Source organism: Arvicola amphibius, chromosome 14 (genome assembly GCF_903992535.2).
Source record: "Arvicola amphibius chromosome 14, mArvAmp1.2, whole genome shotgun sequence".
Classification (NCBI taxonomy): Eukaryota; Metazoa; Chordata; class Mammalia; order Rodentia; family Cricetidae; genus Arvicola; species Arvicola amphibius.
Genome location: NC_052060.1, coordinates 37,756,870 through 37,771,866, shown reverse-complemented (window position 1 = coordinate 37,771,866; position 14,997 = coordinate 37,756,870). Strand labels below are relative to the sequence as shown.

Below are 14,997 nucleotides of genomic sequence, written 5' to 3'. Positions count from 1 at the left end.
TAAACATTTAATGAGTCTGCTAAAAATGTCAGGCTCTTCCAATTGAAGTTACTGTAGAATCACATTCTGACAGATGTTTTGCCTATAGTGGCTAGGAGTTGTAACTGCATGTATGCCAGAGTGTCCAGGCATCCCTGTGTGGGGGGCCTAGAGGGGCTAAGAGTCATTACATGTATGCTTGGAGTGGCCTGGTGTCGCCGCACATATGCCCATAGTAGGCAGGTGTCAGACACGTGTGCTTATATTATTTAGGTGTCACTGTGTAAGCATCTAGATATTGCTTGTTTGTTTCTTCTATTTTTAAAAAATTTTAAAACAATCTTTTTTTTTTATTTTACACACCAATCCCAGTTTCCCCTCCCTCCCCTCTTCCTGCCCCCGTCACGGTCTCCCCCTCCACCCCCCATCCACTCCTCAGGGAGGGTGAGACCTCCTATGGGGAGTCAAGCAAATATCAATCACCTGGAGGCAGGAGTAAGCCACCCCTTGCCCATAACTAGTGCTTGGATATTATGTGTGTGCCTATGGTGGTTAAGTGTCTGTCACACTGTGTGTGACCAGAGTTCCTGTATGTCACTGTATGCTGTATTAATCCTCAGAGTGACATAATTCTTCAAGGCTCATTTATTTTTTTTTCCAAAATGGGGACTAAATTCATACACAAAATACCTTAATTATAGGTAAATAAGAAAACAGATACATGACCAAGTAAAATAGGTCACTATAAATTACATAAGCTATGAGTGTTAGGTATTTCACTAAAGAAAGACAACCTCGTTCTAAGTTTCAAGAATCTTAAAAAATATTAAAAAATAAACGTAGAAATGTAAGGCACACCGGTTGGTATTTTGGGTAACTTTGCAGTTTACTACAAATGTAATAAATGATAGTAGACATTTCTGCAGAGTAATTTCCTGAGGATTTCTCTTAGCCCTTTCATCATCTCCAACACGATTAAAAATGAACAAACACGAAACACCACTTTCCACGACATTCTACATTGATGCGCCAAAGTCTTCAACCAACTGACGGTTGTGTGAGAGGAAAATGCGTGTAGACAAGACCAATGACCACAGCTACTTACTAGGCTTGGGACAGAAATGCAGCTTTTTGGTCAGCATCGAGGCAAAGCAGGGGACCTGCTTCTTGCCAATTGCACCCGGGTCTTTGCAGAAGTCCACGCGGCGCTGAGAGACCTTTCTGTTCACCAGCGTGAGCAGCTCCGTGAACTCCAAGGAAGTGCCGTACCTCTCCAGCATCTCACACAGATCCTGGATGTACCAGGAGCCGTTCACAGTCTCTCGGTGAGAATAATACCCTAAAAGGAGATGGGGGAGGTGCTTTATGTCCTTTGCTTCAAGGTGACTGAGAAACACTGTTATGATGAATACAGTCACAGAAATGAAAGCCCTTGGAAGTCCTTGGAAAAGAATAAGGTCTGCAGCTCATCATGTGGTCACGGTTCTATCCATTGCTTTGTCTCATGTAGGAAAACATATTAATTCTATGGTTTTACATACATAGGATTAATTACGTTTCCTCCACTCTCTAAACAAGAAAACTCGAACAAGACAATAGCCAGTGATTTTGCAAGGCAGCGATGAAACAAAACCATTCAGTTCAAAAACAAAGAAACTAACACAATGTTTTTCTCAGCAAGGCTTTCCACAAATATGACCAGAAAGACCCTGCTATTTTATCACCAAATGACAGCAAGCTGCTAACACCAGTACCATTATACAGCTCTGTGGCTGATGTTAATATATTATAATAAAATTATACAAAAAGGTTGTTGTTATTCCATACGGTATGTTACATTTCATTTATTAGAAAGGATTTCTTCAATATGACTATGTTTGTGGCTTTTTATAAAAAATATTTATTTATTTATTATGTATACAATATTCTGTCTGTGTGTATGTCTGCAGGCCAGAAAAGGGCACCAGATCTCATTACAGATGGTTGTAAGCCACCATGTGGTTGCTGGGAATTGAACTCAGGACCTTTGGAAGAGCAGGCAATGCTCTTACCCACTGAGCCATCTCTCCAGCCCTGTTTGTGGCTTTTTAATAGAACGTGGTGATTTAACCTTGAAAGACCCAATCCAACTCAAAGGTGACATAAACTTGAGCCAAGAGTACACAGGCTTCTAGGCAGCACTCCGCTCACTCACCTTCTGCGACAGAGTAACACATGAGGAAGTCTGCCCCCGCGGGCAGCGTGTACACAGAGGCTGCATCCACCTGGGTTGTGTTGTACTGCATGTCTGTCTGATGGTCCACCACGTCCATAGGAACCACCGGTACGTCGTGCTGGTTGCCCCGACAGGCCTACAGAGGAAAGAACACTTTTCTCTGCCTGCTGCTTTGTTCCCAATGCTTGATGTGCAGTGAGAATTTGTAAGCCAGCATACCCCTCCCCGCCTTAGTAACAGAAACGACGTAAGCAATTCAAAAACAATGCAATCAGGCTCTGAGAGATTAAAGCTAACACAGCTGCTTCCCTGGTAATGTTTGCTTTTAGACAATGTTTACAATCCCGCCCCCTCAATAAACACCAAGATATGCTTCTTTTTAAAAACTGTCACCCTTACCTAAATGTTTTATTCAATCAGGTGATGACTTCAAAATGCTACTTTCCCTGTCTAGTTTTGGTCATAATTTGTCAATTGTTGAAACAGCATTGCTTGACTCAAAAAGACATCTGTCTCTCCACATGCCTTCACCTTCTGTTCCCACTGTATTTTTCAATGGTTAAAAATTAAGTACCTAAGGTGGTGGTACTGGCCTTTAATTCCCAGCACTAGAGAGGCAGAGGCAGGTGGATCTGTGAGCTGGAGGCCAGCCTGGTCTATAGAGTGAGTTCTGGGACAGCCAGGACTACACAAGAAACCCTGTCTTCAACATACAAAACAGACAATTAAGTTTCTATGTGAATGTTCATATGTGAGTGCAGGTGCCCCCAGGGTTCAGAAGAGGGTGTTGCATCCCCTGGAGCAGGGACCAGAACTCAGGTGCTCTGCAAGAAGAGCAGGAAGTGCCACTAATCGATGAACCTCCCTCCACCCCCCCACCCCCCCGCAGTCCAGCCCTGAGCCTGCGCTCTCTCTGTCTCTCTCTCTAGCCTCCGTTAATTTATAACTATTAATTCCAAGTCAAAGCTAGCATTAAATTCTTTTATTTTTCTGGTTTGAGGGCCTCATGTTTGTTAGACAAATGGTCTGCCATTGAGCTAAATTCTACTCCTCAGTGTTACAAGCTAAACTGTGCTCCACCCTGAAATTCGTATATTGAAGCCTCCAATACCAAATAATATTTCTCATGCTCCAAACATTTGCTTTTAATTTCTGAAACTATTTGGCAGCTTGACAGTGAGCTTGGGAAAGTGTAAAAGGGATGATGCAGGGGAGGACTGGCCTGCTTATTCCTATCTCACTTCCACTGGCTTGCATGTACTCCGGCTCCCACAGACCCAAGCCTAGGCTGCCATGCATGGTCCCGTGCAATCGGCTCTTCCCTTCAATAGCTCATCCTCCACACCCAGCCCAGTCACAGAGTCACAATGCTGATTATCTGTCACATCAAATGTTAATCAAAACACTTTGTTTGGTTTTAAGACAGGATCTCATATGTAGCTCTGACCATTCTGGAACTTGCTCTGTAGACCAGGCTGGTGTCGAACTCACAAAGATCTGCCTGCCTCTGCCTCCCAAGTGCTAAGATTAAAAGTGTGCATCACCATCTGGCTAAATTAGGTTTTTTGTTTGTTTCTTTGTTTTGGTTTTTCAAGACAGGGTTTCTCTGTGTAGCTCTGGCTGCCCCAACTCACTCTGTAGACCAGGCTGGTTGCAAACTCAGAAATCCACCTGCCTCTGCCTCTCAAGTGCAGAGACTAAAAGTGTGTGCCACCACTTCCTGACTCAAAACACTCCTATAATAAATGTTAACAGCTCAAAATATAACGATTAGGCTAGGATTCAAAAAAGGCCTTTCCAATTATTGGAGAAACTTATTTTAGAAATTGATATTTTAACTGTTATAGTCAACTGACTTTTATGATTGGAATAATGAATGATATGATCAGTCTTACCTGAATGATAAATATCTTGGGTTTTCCAACCAGGCTCTGACACTTGTCTCCTTTAAACAAGCCAGTCAATGTCTGAATTTCAATTTTGGCATCATAGGCATAGATGTGGTTGCCTTCACCGTGGCTCAGGAAGACACACAGGAAGCAATCGGCATCTACATGACTTGAGGTGGACACTACAGGTGTCCCCGAAAATGCATGCAGAGGTGAAAACATGAGTATGTTATCCACATATAGAACTTCAAGTTTATTGGTGCTAAAAAAAATACACTTTACAAAAAAGTAGGAACTACTTTCTTTAATAAACACAAACTTCCTGTAATAAAACACATCTTTCTCTTTTTTTCTTTTTTCTTAACATCGGGTCTCATTTTGTAGCAAGGCTGGCCATAAACTCTTTTTTTCTAAATGTTGGTTGTGTGAGACAGGGCCTGACACTCTTGCCCATGAAGGCTGGCCTTAAACATCTAGTCATTCTCCTCCCTTGGCCTCCTGGTGCTAGGATAACAGGTGTGTGTCCTATCACGGCTGACTTAAAAACCAATTTTAAAGTTTTAAGCAATTTCACCAAATTTCACATAATATTTCACTAAAGATACATTAGATTTTCAGCCAGTTGTGGTGGTGCATGCCTTTAATCTCAGTACTCCGAGGCAGAGGCAGGAGGACCTCTGCGAGTTTGAGGCCAGCTGGTCTATAATGTCAGTTTCAGGAAAACTAGGGCTGTTACACAAAGAAACCCTGTCTTGAAAAGCCCAAAATAAATAAATAGATAAACAAATTTTAAAAAGATATTAGCTTTTCTTAAGTACAAAAAAATTATTTAGGAAAAAAAATGGGGAGGAAGTTACTTAAAGATACAACTAAAACTTCACAGACCAACATCCCTAAAGACCATGGGTACAGAAACTCTGAGTAAAATGTTTGCAAGAGGAATTCAACAGCACATTAGGAAAAACATACACCATGACCAAGTTAGCTTGACTACAGGATTATACTGATGGTTCATTACATGCAAACAGACTCAAAGAAGTCCATCATGACTTGATACAGAAAAAAATGATGACAAAGTTGAACCTCCTCTCCTGCCAGGAGCCGTGAAGAAACCAGGAACAGCAGGAACACAAGGCAACCCTAGACTATCCTGGCAGCCCCGACAGCAACTCCACACTAAGGGAAAGCAAAGCAGTTCCTTGAAAGACAAAAACACATGCTCCTCCCACTTTCACTCAATATGGTGCTGTTAAGGGCACCAGAGCAGTGAGACAAGAGGAAGAAATAAAAGAAAGAGCATGGAATTTGTAAATGTAGCACAGGCTGCTCTCGGTTCAGTTCCCAGCCACGACATAGCAGCTCAGTCACTCCAGTTTCAGGGACTCTGATGCTCTCTCTTCGCCTCTGGAAGGCACTGGGCCCCAATGTGGTACCCTTATATACATGCAAGCAAAGCACTCATAAACATAAAATTTTAAAAATTAAATAAAAAACACTAAATACTCTCCTAGGAAATTTAGATCTTGGGCTGGATAGATGGCTTAGCGGTAAAGAGAATTGACTATTCTTCCAGAGGTCCTGAGTTCAATTCCCACAACCACATGATGGCTCACAAACCATCTGTAATGAGATCTGGTGCCCTCTTCTGGCCTGCAGGCATACGTGCAGACAGAACACTGTATATACGTAATAAACAAATAAATCTTTTAAAAAAAGGGAAAATTTAAATCTTGTAAACATTTTCAACAAAACGGTAGGATACAACAATTAGAAGCTTCCTTACATGCTATACATTGAGAAAGAAAGCAGGAATAGAATCCTATTTGTTATAGCATTGAAAAAAGAAATAAGCAGGAATAAACTAAGGAGGCGAAAGTCAGACCTCTATGCTCAAGGCTTACTGATAATAAGAAAAGGTCTACAGTACAAACGCTCTCTACAGGTATTCATGATAATTCCCCACAGAGTTGGAAAACATCCCAAATTGAATACTGAAGCAGGAGAGGCCCGAGCTAGCCAAGGCAATCCTGAGCAAAGAGAAAAGCTGGGCTACCGCCACCCTTAATTCCAAGTTATACTCAGGAGTTAGTAACAAACCCGTACGACGACAGCACACAGAGACACACTGACCAGTTGGATCAGAAATAAACCCACACGGCACCAGAGGCCAAGTTTTTGACAAAAGTATCAAAACATACATGAGAGAAAAGACAAAAGACAATCTCTTTGACAAACTGTGCTGGGGAAACTGTACATCCACAAGGAGAAGTAGCTTTAAGACCTGACACTGCTATAGACATTTCCAGATACAGGCACAAACAGAACGATGAGAGGGTTCACAGGCAAAGGCGCTTGTGGCCAAGTCTGAGGAAATCCCAGAATCCACATAGTAGAAGAAGAAAACCCCTTCCCAAAAGCCATCCTCTGACATCCACCTGGGTGCTGTGACAAGTGTACATGCTTGCTTGCACATACATGTGTACACATGCACACACACGTGCACATGCGTGCGCGCACACTCATGCTAAACAATGAATGAAAATAAAAGAGACAGGCGTAGGCAGAGACTTTCTGAAAAGGACTCCAACAGCACAGGAACTGCTTCCAAGAATTAACAAATGGAATCCTATGAAATTAAATGAACTTTGCAGCAAAAGAAGCAATTGCCAGAGTGAGGATACAGCCTACAGAAGGGGAGAGAAAAATCTTTGCTGGCTACCCATCTGAAAGGATTAGGTTAGTATCTAGACTATGCACACAATGAAGGAAAAACCTTCTAGAAAACCAAATAATCCAGTCAGAGATTGACAAATGAAACAGAGCGATGCTTCTCAAAATATGAAGTACCAATTGCCAGCAGCTGGGTGACAGAATGTTCCCCAGCCTGCGCCATCAGAAATGCAAATCAAGAAATGCCTACAGATCATTCTACCTCAGTCAGAATGGCTCCCATTAGAAAAACAAAACAAAACAAAACAAAACCCTCTGGTGAAGAGGAGAAGTGGGCTGGAGAGGAGGGGAAACGGGCTAGAGAGGTATGGAAGTGGACTGGGGAGGAGGGGAAACGGGCTGGGGAGGTACGGAAGTGGACTGGGGAGGAGGGGAACCGGGCTGGGGAGGTACGGAAGTGGACTGGGGAGGAGGGGAAACGGGCTGGGGAGGTACGGAAGTGGAGTGGGGAGCAAGGAGCCCTTGTACACTGCCGGGTCAGAGTGCAGCCACTATGGAAATCAATGCGGAACTTCCTCAGAACACTGCCACCAGCACTACCACTCCTGGGAACACACCCAACGGGACCCGGGACAGCACGTGACAGAGGCCTCCTCACCCATGTTTGCTGTGGCATGACTCCCAACAAACTATGGCATCAGCTTAGCTGCCCTTCAGCTCTTAACAGAGAAAACGTGGTACACGGGCACAATAGAGTTTTATTCAGCCATAAAGAAGGAAATATGCCATCTGCAGGAAAATGCACAGAACTGGGGACCAGAAAGAGAGGCTTCACAGTCTCTCAAATGATCCCTGAAAGTGCAGTCTTCGGCCTCACACTGTTCTCTCGCCTGTCAGTCCTCACATTACAGGAAGATAGAAGGCAGATGGCTGGAAGGGGAGGGGGGACTAGATGGAGAGGAGACGAGGGAACAGAAAGGGAAGCGGGAACGTGGTCAAAACGCATGTTCCAGGAGTATGAACGTCACCACAAAACCTGCTTTATCCAGTGGCTATGTGGTAATTTAAAAGACATTGGTCTTTTAAAGAGACATTAAAAGTTTCTTTGAATGCGCAGACTTTCCTACAGTAGACTGAAAAGATCCAGAAACGACAGACAACTCAACAGCTACCCCTGTGGCCACACCTCAGAGAGCCAGGCCAAGCTCTCAGAGCTTCCGGGAGCATTAAGACTCCCTGTCCTCCGGAGCTTTTGAGCAAAGCAAAAAAAAAAAAAAAAAAAAAAAAAACCTAGTAAGCAGCCAGTTACAATTATTTAATTAAAGGAAAGTGCTGGAGAAAGTGCAAAGTGATTATGCAAATAGCCATAATAGCCCATTAGCTCACAGAATGAAGCAGGGACTGACTCAAAGTTGCATTATAATTCGAATCTCGACACACAGTGCTGCAACAGTAGAAAGACACAAGGAAATAATCAGCACCAGGAAGCAATGAACAACTAGGGCGAGACTAAGTAAGCCTGCTGAGCAAGACCCAGCGTCTGGAGATTTTGCATTTTAGATATTCATCATCAAACAAGTCATTTCCTTCAACTCTGGAGTAATAATAATTCATAAATATGTAACTGGAAGCATGCTGATATAGTCTTTGGAAACATAATACTTGGCCAGATCTCTGGGTCCAATGGGGAGTGTAAAAACAGAAACAGAATCAATACCTACGGCCTTCTGGAAATTAGTAACAGTTCTTGTTTTTGTTTTTTGCTGCATAGTGAATCACTTGTACGGGTCTTTAGAGATCACAAAGTGCTCAACCCCACCAGAGATCTTAAATAGCAAGACTACCTACCCTCGTGAATTTTGAGCAGGAGTTCTTGTGCTTTGAGATCATTAAAGCATTTCACTTCAAATCCTAGCTCGGAAAACCTGCGGACACAATAAACTGAGCATTAGCTCATGGGCATTTCCAGGCCATCCATCTCGTTACGTTCCAAGGAATCCTGTGCCTATTTTATGGCAGATGAAAACTGACAATGGTAATTCCTCTTGACCATGCTCCTTCTGAAAGGGCTCAACAGTGCCAAGAGCCAATTCAATGACAACTGTCACCATCTACTGCACATCTGTTAGTGACAAGGAAAACCCTAGGGGAAATCAACAGAATAGGGCGAGGAAGGCCGCTCAGGTGCGTTCTCAGGGGTCTCGGTTTATTTGGGGTGACAGGGAGCAGTTCCTGTTTGTGTACTAGGGATTGGACCAGGGACCTCATGCCTGCCAAGCACAGGCTGGGTCTAAGTGAGGCTCTTGATCTGTTATCAGGGCTAAATCATGATTAGCTGTCACTTAAGTGTGTCATCACAGCAGAGAAAACCACCTTCGCATCAGGTTGTCCCTGTCTGCACTGGTGCCCCGCCTGTCCGGGAGGGTCAAATGCCAGAAGAACCTCTCATGATTGAAGATGAGAGCGACCCCTCTCCTCTTGTGGTCCATCTTGTACTGTTCTGCTGGGTCAAACACTTCCCTGCTAACGAAGAATAAAACACAAACAACTCATGTTAACTCATGAGGCCGCTCAGCCCAAAGTCAGTGTGCAGAAGGGAGCCTGCTGCTTCCGCAGGGCTGGGCCCTGGGGGACAGTATCAGTGAAGAAATCTAATTGTTGGTTAACAACACCGTGGCCCATCTTCAGCCCCCGTCCCAGACCCTTTGCATTGATGCTTCCTCCTGCTTCTCCAGGATCCAGTGACACAGGACAAGAGCCAGGCCCAGGGCTAAGCTCTAGTAGTAAACGCACACCTTACCAAAGAGGACATCATTTGAACAGCACTCCAGGTCCCTTGGCGACAAGATGTAGCCTCTATCCCAGTGATTCTCAACCTTCCTAATGCTGCCACCCTTCAATAAAGTTCCCCACGTTGTGGTGACGCCCAGCCATAAAACTGTTTATTGCTACCTCATAACTATAATTTTGTTACTGTTATAAATCATAAGGTAAGTATCTGTGTCCTTCCCGATGGTCTTAGCAGATCCCTGTGAAAGGGTCATTTGACCCCCAAAGAGGCCGCGACCCACAGGCTGAGAACCACTGCTCTAATCATGCCTACACATCAGCTCCCCGAATGCTAAAAAGAGCACTAAACATAACACCTGCGTTCTTAACTTTCCCTCTGTAAGATGGTCGGGACCAAGAAGGGACAAGGCTTTTATCAGACAAGAGCACACCCTTACCTTCTGTAGAAGCCATCTGTCTCTGTCATGTTTTACTGTCACCTATTAGGAAAACAAAGTCGACGTTTGTTAATTTTATTTTACTGCGACAAGATTTCATCCTGTAGCCCTGGCTGGCTTGGAACTCTATGCAACCCTGACTGGCCTCTAACAGAGATCACCTGTCTTTGCCCGAGGGCTGGGATTAACGGCGTACACCACCACGCCTTGCTTATTAATTTTACTTTTAACTAACAGTTCAGTGAACATTTCTCCACCCCTCTGACCTCCAATCTAAGACTCCTGGGGATGAAGAGGAGCTACCCGATCAGTAAACCTGCTCCGGCCACACGCTGCTGTTGGGGGAGGCTATGGGAAGGTGTGTTGCTTCTGTTTATGCTGCATCTGTTTAACTCTGTGAAGCTGTGATCCTGTGCCTGTCTAGAACACCTGATGGTTTAATAAAGAGCTGAATGGCCCACAAGGAAGGAGGAGAAAGGACAGGCGGGGCTGGCGGGCAGAGAGAATGTACAGAAGGAGAAATCTGGGAGGAGGAAGAAATGACCAAAGAAGGAGGAGGACACGGGGACGGGGGCAGGGGCGGGGGGAGCCACCCAGCTACACAGCAATCCCCGGAGTAAGTAAGATTTATAGAAGTAATAGATCAGGAATAAGCCCAGAGGCAAAAACTAGACAGGATAATTTAAGTCAAGCAAAGCTGGCAAGAAACAAGCCAAGCTAAGGCTGGGCATTTATGACCAAGAATAAACCTCTGTGGGATTTATTTGGGAACTAGGTGGCAGCCCCCCAAAAAAAGCAAAAAGAGTAAAAACCAAACAACAAACTATAAACTGAAATGGAGAAAATGCCCAAACACATCTGCTTTGAGTTAAACAATTCTGTGGTCACAGAGTGTGCAGCAAACGCACAGTTGCTTTGTTGTCCAAAAAAAAAAAGCTTTTGCAAAGAGAGCAGGAGCTGAGTCACGTAGGAGAACTGAATCCAACGTGTGGTTAATGTCACCAGTGTATGGGATACACTTCTTCTCCTGAAGACAGCAAGGCCTGCAAAGCCTCAAATTTCGTCTTCATTTCTCCACTGAAAACACCGCTAAGGGAGCCCCACACTCTCTACTGGTCACACTTCACCACCCTCTGAACAACCTTTGTAGCATCTTTCCCTGCGCTGATGAGTGTTGTGTGACGGAACTTCCTGTGCTGAGCCAGTTGTCCAATGTGTGCAATGTCATGGGTTGGTCACTAGCCACCACCACTACTGAGCATTTGAGAGGTGGCAAGTATAAACGGAGCGCAACCTTGGTTTATTTTGACTGAGACAGAGTCTTTGTTGTGCCTGGGACGCTTCACACTCGTGGGCTCAACACACTGTTCCTCCTAGCTCAGCTACAAGTGTGGGCCACCTGGCCCAGCTGTTGACGAAGTTAAACGAGGCCCGTGCAGTCAATGATCTCTGAGAGTGGACCCAGTAATGAGTTTTTATCTGATTATCAGATTAAAGGGAGGTGAGAGTTATGAGCAAAGAGAGAACGGGAGACATCTTTTGGCAGGGGTTCTGGAGGCAGAATGGGTGATTTCCCTTTGTGCTTAGACAGTCTCCCTTGGCATCTGACTGTCCCATCCTCAGGTGTCACCAAACAAAAGTACTACCACCTGGCAGCGAGCGAGAGTGAGCGGGGAAGTAGCTCTTTAGCCCTTGAGCACTCTGGCATATCCCATTTGGAGTTTGACCAGGCCTCACTACTTCCCTGGAGTCCAGTAGGGCATTTCCTTCTCCAATAAGTGCTAATTTGCGTTTCCTCACTGTTAATTCCAGGTCTGAGTGTTAGGATGCAGACTGCTGGTCCTGAGGCTTACAGAACCAGAATCCAAGAAGGGACCGGCAGTCAGCCTTAGTAACGGGGTAAATTTTATATCTGATGCTTAAGAATCTATAGACGTTTACCTCAGTCTCCACTCTCCCAAGTTTCCTTCTGGGTACCTGCCTTTGGCCCTGTTCTATCACAGGAACCAGGTAATTCCCAGACCACGCACGGCTCTGAGACAACCATGGAGGGGCTTCACTCCTGCCACTGGCCTCACCCCAGGCTCTCTCTAGCCTGGGTGGAAGGCCCCTGGTCTTGGAGAAGGTGGTGGCCAATCTGCTTTAGCTTGGCCTCCACTGAATGCATTGCCTAAGGCAGTACAAAGGGTACCAAGGGTAGCTGTGACAAAATGCCAGTCACAACCTGACGTGTCCCTGAGGGTGAGAGGCCTGGAGAGCAGCTCTGTTCCTCCTAGTCAATAAGAAGCTTTGGTTTGGGTTGTGTGTTGGGTTGTCTCACACACTCCCCTAAGCATGCTCACAGACAAGGAAATCATTAAACATGACATTCAGTTTCAAGGCCTGGAGAGCAGCTCTGTTCTTCTGAGTCAATGAGAAGCTTCGGTTTGGGTTGTCTCACACACTCCCCTCAGGGACCAGGAAATCCTTAAACACGACATTTGGTTTCAAGGCTGTCAGATTCACAATCTCAGTAAGGGCTTGTTTAATGTAAAGGTGGAATCTACTAATAAAGGTGTTTTACACGTATTTATGTCTGTAAAGAGGCCAGTAGGCACGCGCCATGGCCCTGTGGAGGTCAGACAACAACCTGAAGGACAGACTTCCTCTTCCATAATATAATCCCAGGTCTTCCGGCTTGGTAGCAAGTGCCTTTGCCTGCTAAGCCATTTTATCAGCCTCCGACAGTTTTAGCAGAGACTTAAGCGCAGGCCTTAGGGGAGAGAGAGGTAGATGCTTAGGGAAAGTTTCTATTGCTGCGATGGAACACCATGAACAAAAAGCAAGCTGGAGAGGAAAGGGGTTTACTTGGCTTACACTTCCAGAGCTCAACATAGAAGGAAGTCAGGGCAGGAACCCGGAGGCCGGAGCTGATGCAGTGGCCAAGGAGGGGTGCTGCTTACTGGCTTGCTCCTGGGGGCTTGCTCAGCCTGCTTTCTTACAGAACCCAGGAACATCAGTCCAGGAGTGGTACCACCACGAAAGACTGGCCCTCCCACATTAGTATCTAATTAAGAAAATGCCCTACAGGCTTGTGTACAGCCTGATCTACAACGTAGTGGTTCCCAACCTTACTAAGGCTGCAACCCTTTAATACAGTTCCTCATGTTGTGGTGACCCTCAACCATAAAATTATTTTTGTTGCTATTTCGTAACTGTAATTTTGCTACTGTTTTGAATCATAATGTAAATATCTGATACCCATGGCCCACAGGTTGAGAACAGAATCAGTTTTAGAGCTGTTGAGGTTCCCTCCTCTCAGAAGACTTGAGCTTGTGTCCAGTTGACATAAAACTCTCCAGCACAAGGTGTCGCCTTCTTAAGGGAGTCTCATCTTAGCCAAGAGCTTTAAAGCAGTGATCCCAGGCTAGCCCCAACTTCACATTCTTCCTGCCTCAGCCCCCTTGAGTACTGGGTTACATCAAAGCATGACTGAACCCAGCATTTTCTTTCTCCAAGATGTATTCCATATTCTCCAGGCTGGCCTTAAACCTGAGATTCTCCTACCTTAGCCTCTTTAGAAGCTGGGGTTAAGTTTCCCTCTATGAGATTTAGGAATTTGTGGCCGCCTCTTGCCTCACCCTGCTTTGATTCGAGGGTTTGTGCCTGGTCTTACTGTGTCTTGTGAGTGTCCGGTTGATGCCCCTGGTGGGCCTGCTCTTTTCTGGGGTAGCGAATCTGGGGGACAGAGGAGATGGGGGGACTGGGAGGAGCAGAGGGAGGGAAAGCTGCAGTAAGGATGTGTGGTAGGGGAGAAGAATAAATGAAAAAAAAATAAAAATGTGTATGTCATTAATCCTGATTCTCGGCCCCGTCTCGCTTCTCTTTCCTGTTCCATCCTAATGCACACAGAGCCTTCTAGCTCCTTAGTTTCAAGGTCAGCTCTGAGGGAACTGAGGACTAAGTCCCCTGGTACAACCAGTCACCAGGCACTCCACCGGAGGCCGCTCTCCAAGCTAGCTGTCAGGAGAATCTACCCATATTCCTTGTCAACCATTTAATAACCTACAAGAAGTAACTCCAATCCTCCCTAGAAGGAAGGGGGCAGGGAAAAGAAGAATCAAACGAAAGGGGTGAGGGGATTGGTACACTTGTTCCCCCCGGACCTGGTTTCCCACCCCTCACCACTCATTCCTAAACTGGAGATAGTCATTAGACCCTGTATGTTCACCAGGGCCACTGCAGGCAGGGACATGGGGACTTACACAGCTTGCCTCTGGAGTAAGGACAGAGCTCTGAAAAGGCCGCTTCTGGTCGACCTCAAAGACCAATCAAACTTGAAGTTTCTAACTTTAACTAGTGCTGGTTTTGATAGACGACAGGAAGCCTGCTCTGAAGCGATTGGTAGCATTTATCGCTCTATGGAGAAAGCTATTTGGGACTAAAACACGGCCGGGCAGCAACAGGTTTGCAGGCTGAAGGCAGCTGGGGCGGCGGTGCCAGCCCAGGTCTGGCCCTTGTTTGGGGTTGAGCCCAGCTCCCTCGTGCCTACCCAGGTCTGGCCCTTGTGTGGGGTTGAGCCCAGCTCCCTCAGGCCTGTACCCAGAGACCTGGACAGTCTTTTCCCTCTACTTTTCAGGCAGAAGCGAGCAACAAAACAGGATTCAACTTGCAAAGCCAAGTTCTCTGCCGCACAGCGCAAGCGCCGCCCTTTAAAGTTTAAACAGCCCAGAGGTTGCGGAACTGGAGGACAAAGGCGCTCTGCAGGGTTAGCCTGGGCAAACACTGCTACGTCCGCCACCGCGCAGCTCCGCAACCCCGCAACTTCTACCAGTCCCGCCAGACCCGGGAGACTGCCGCTCGCCCCGCGTCCCCACCCATGCCAACACTTACCAGCGGGCCAGCTCCGGGTGTTCAATCCCTCTAGCCGCTGCTCCACAGGCCCCCCGCTTCCTGGCAGCTCCGCCCCGCCCCCGCCCCGCCCCGCCCCAGGGACTGCCTCCGCCTCGCCAAGCGGGGGTGGGGGTGGGGGGGACCT

The 14,997-nt window shown here is 46.1% G+C and overlaps 1 protein-coding gene across 2 annotated transcripts; it reads right to left on the bottom strand.

Annotated features, from left to right (window-relative positions):
* Positions 1 to 606: 606 nt before the first annotated feature.
* On the bottom strand, positions 607 to 14,926 carry Casp6 (caspase 6). 2 transcript variants are annotated; one of them, XM_038311883.1, is made up of 7 exons: positions 14,853 to 14,926; positions 9,981 to 10,022; positions 9,127 to 9,276; positions 8,602 to 8,678; positions 4,090 to 4,265; positions 2,174 to 2,330; positions 607 to 1,318 (listed from the first exon to the last, which is right to left on the bottom strand). In XM_038311883.1, the coding sequence occupies exons 2-7, from the start codon at positions 10,007 to 10,009 to the stop codon at positions 1,077 to 1,079; spliced, it is 831 nt and encodes a 276-aa protein (XP_038167811.1). In that variant the 5' UTR covers positions 10,010 to 10,022; positions 14,853 to 14,926; the 3' UTR covers positions 607 to 1,076. The 2 variants fall into 2 exon arrangements, with proteins under 2 accessions (XP_038167811.1, XP_038167812.1); XM_038311884.1 differs by having other exon boundaries at positions 9,127 to 9,273.
* Positions 14,927 to 14,997: the final 71 nt, after the last annotated feature.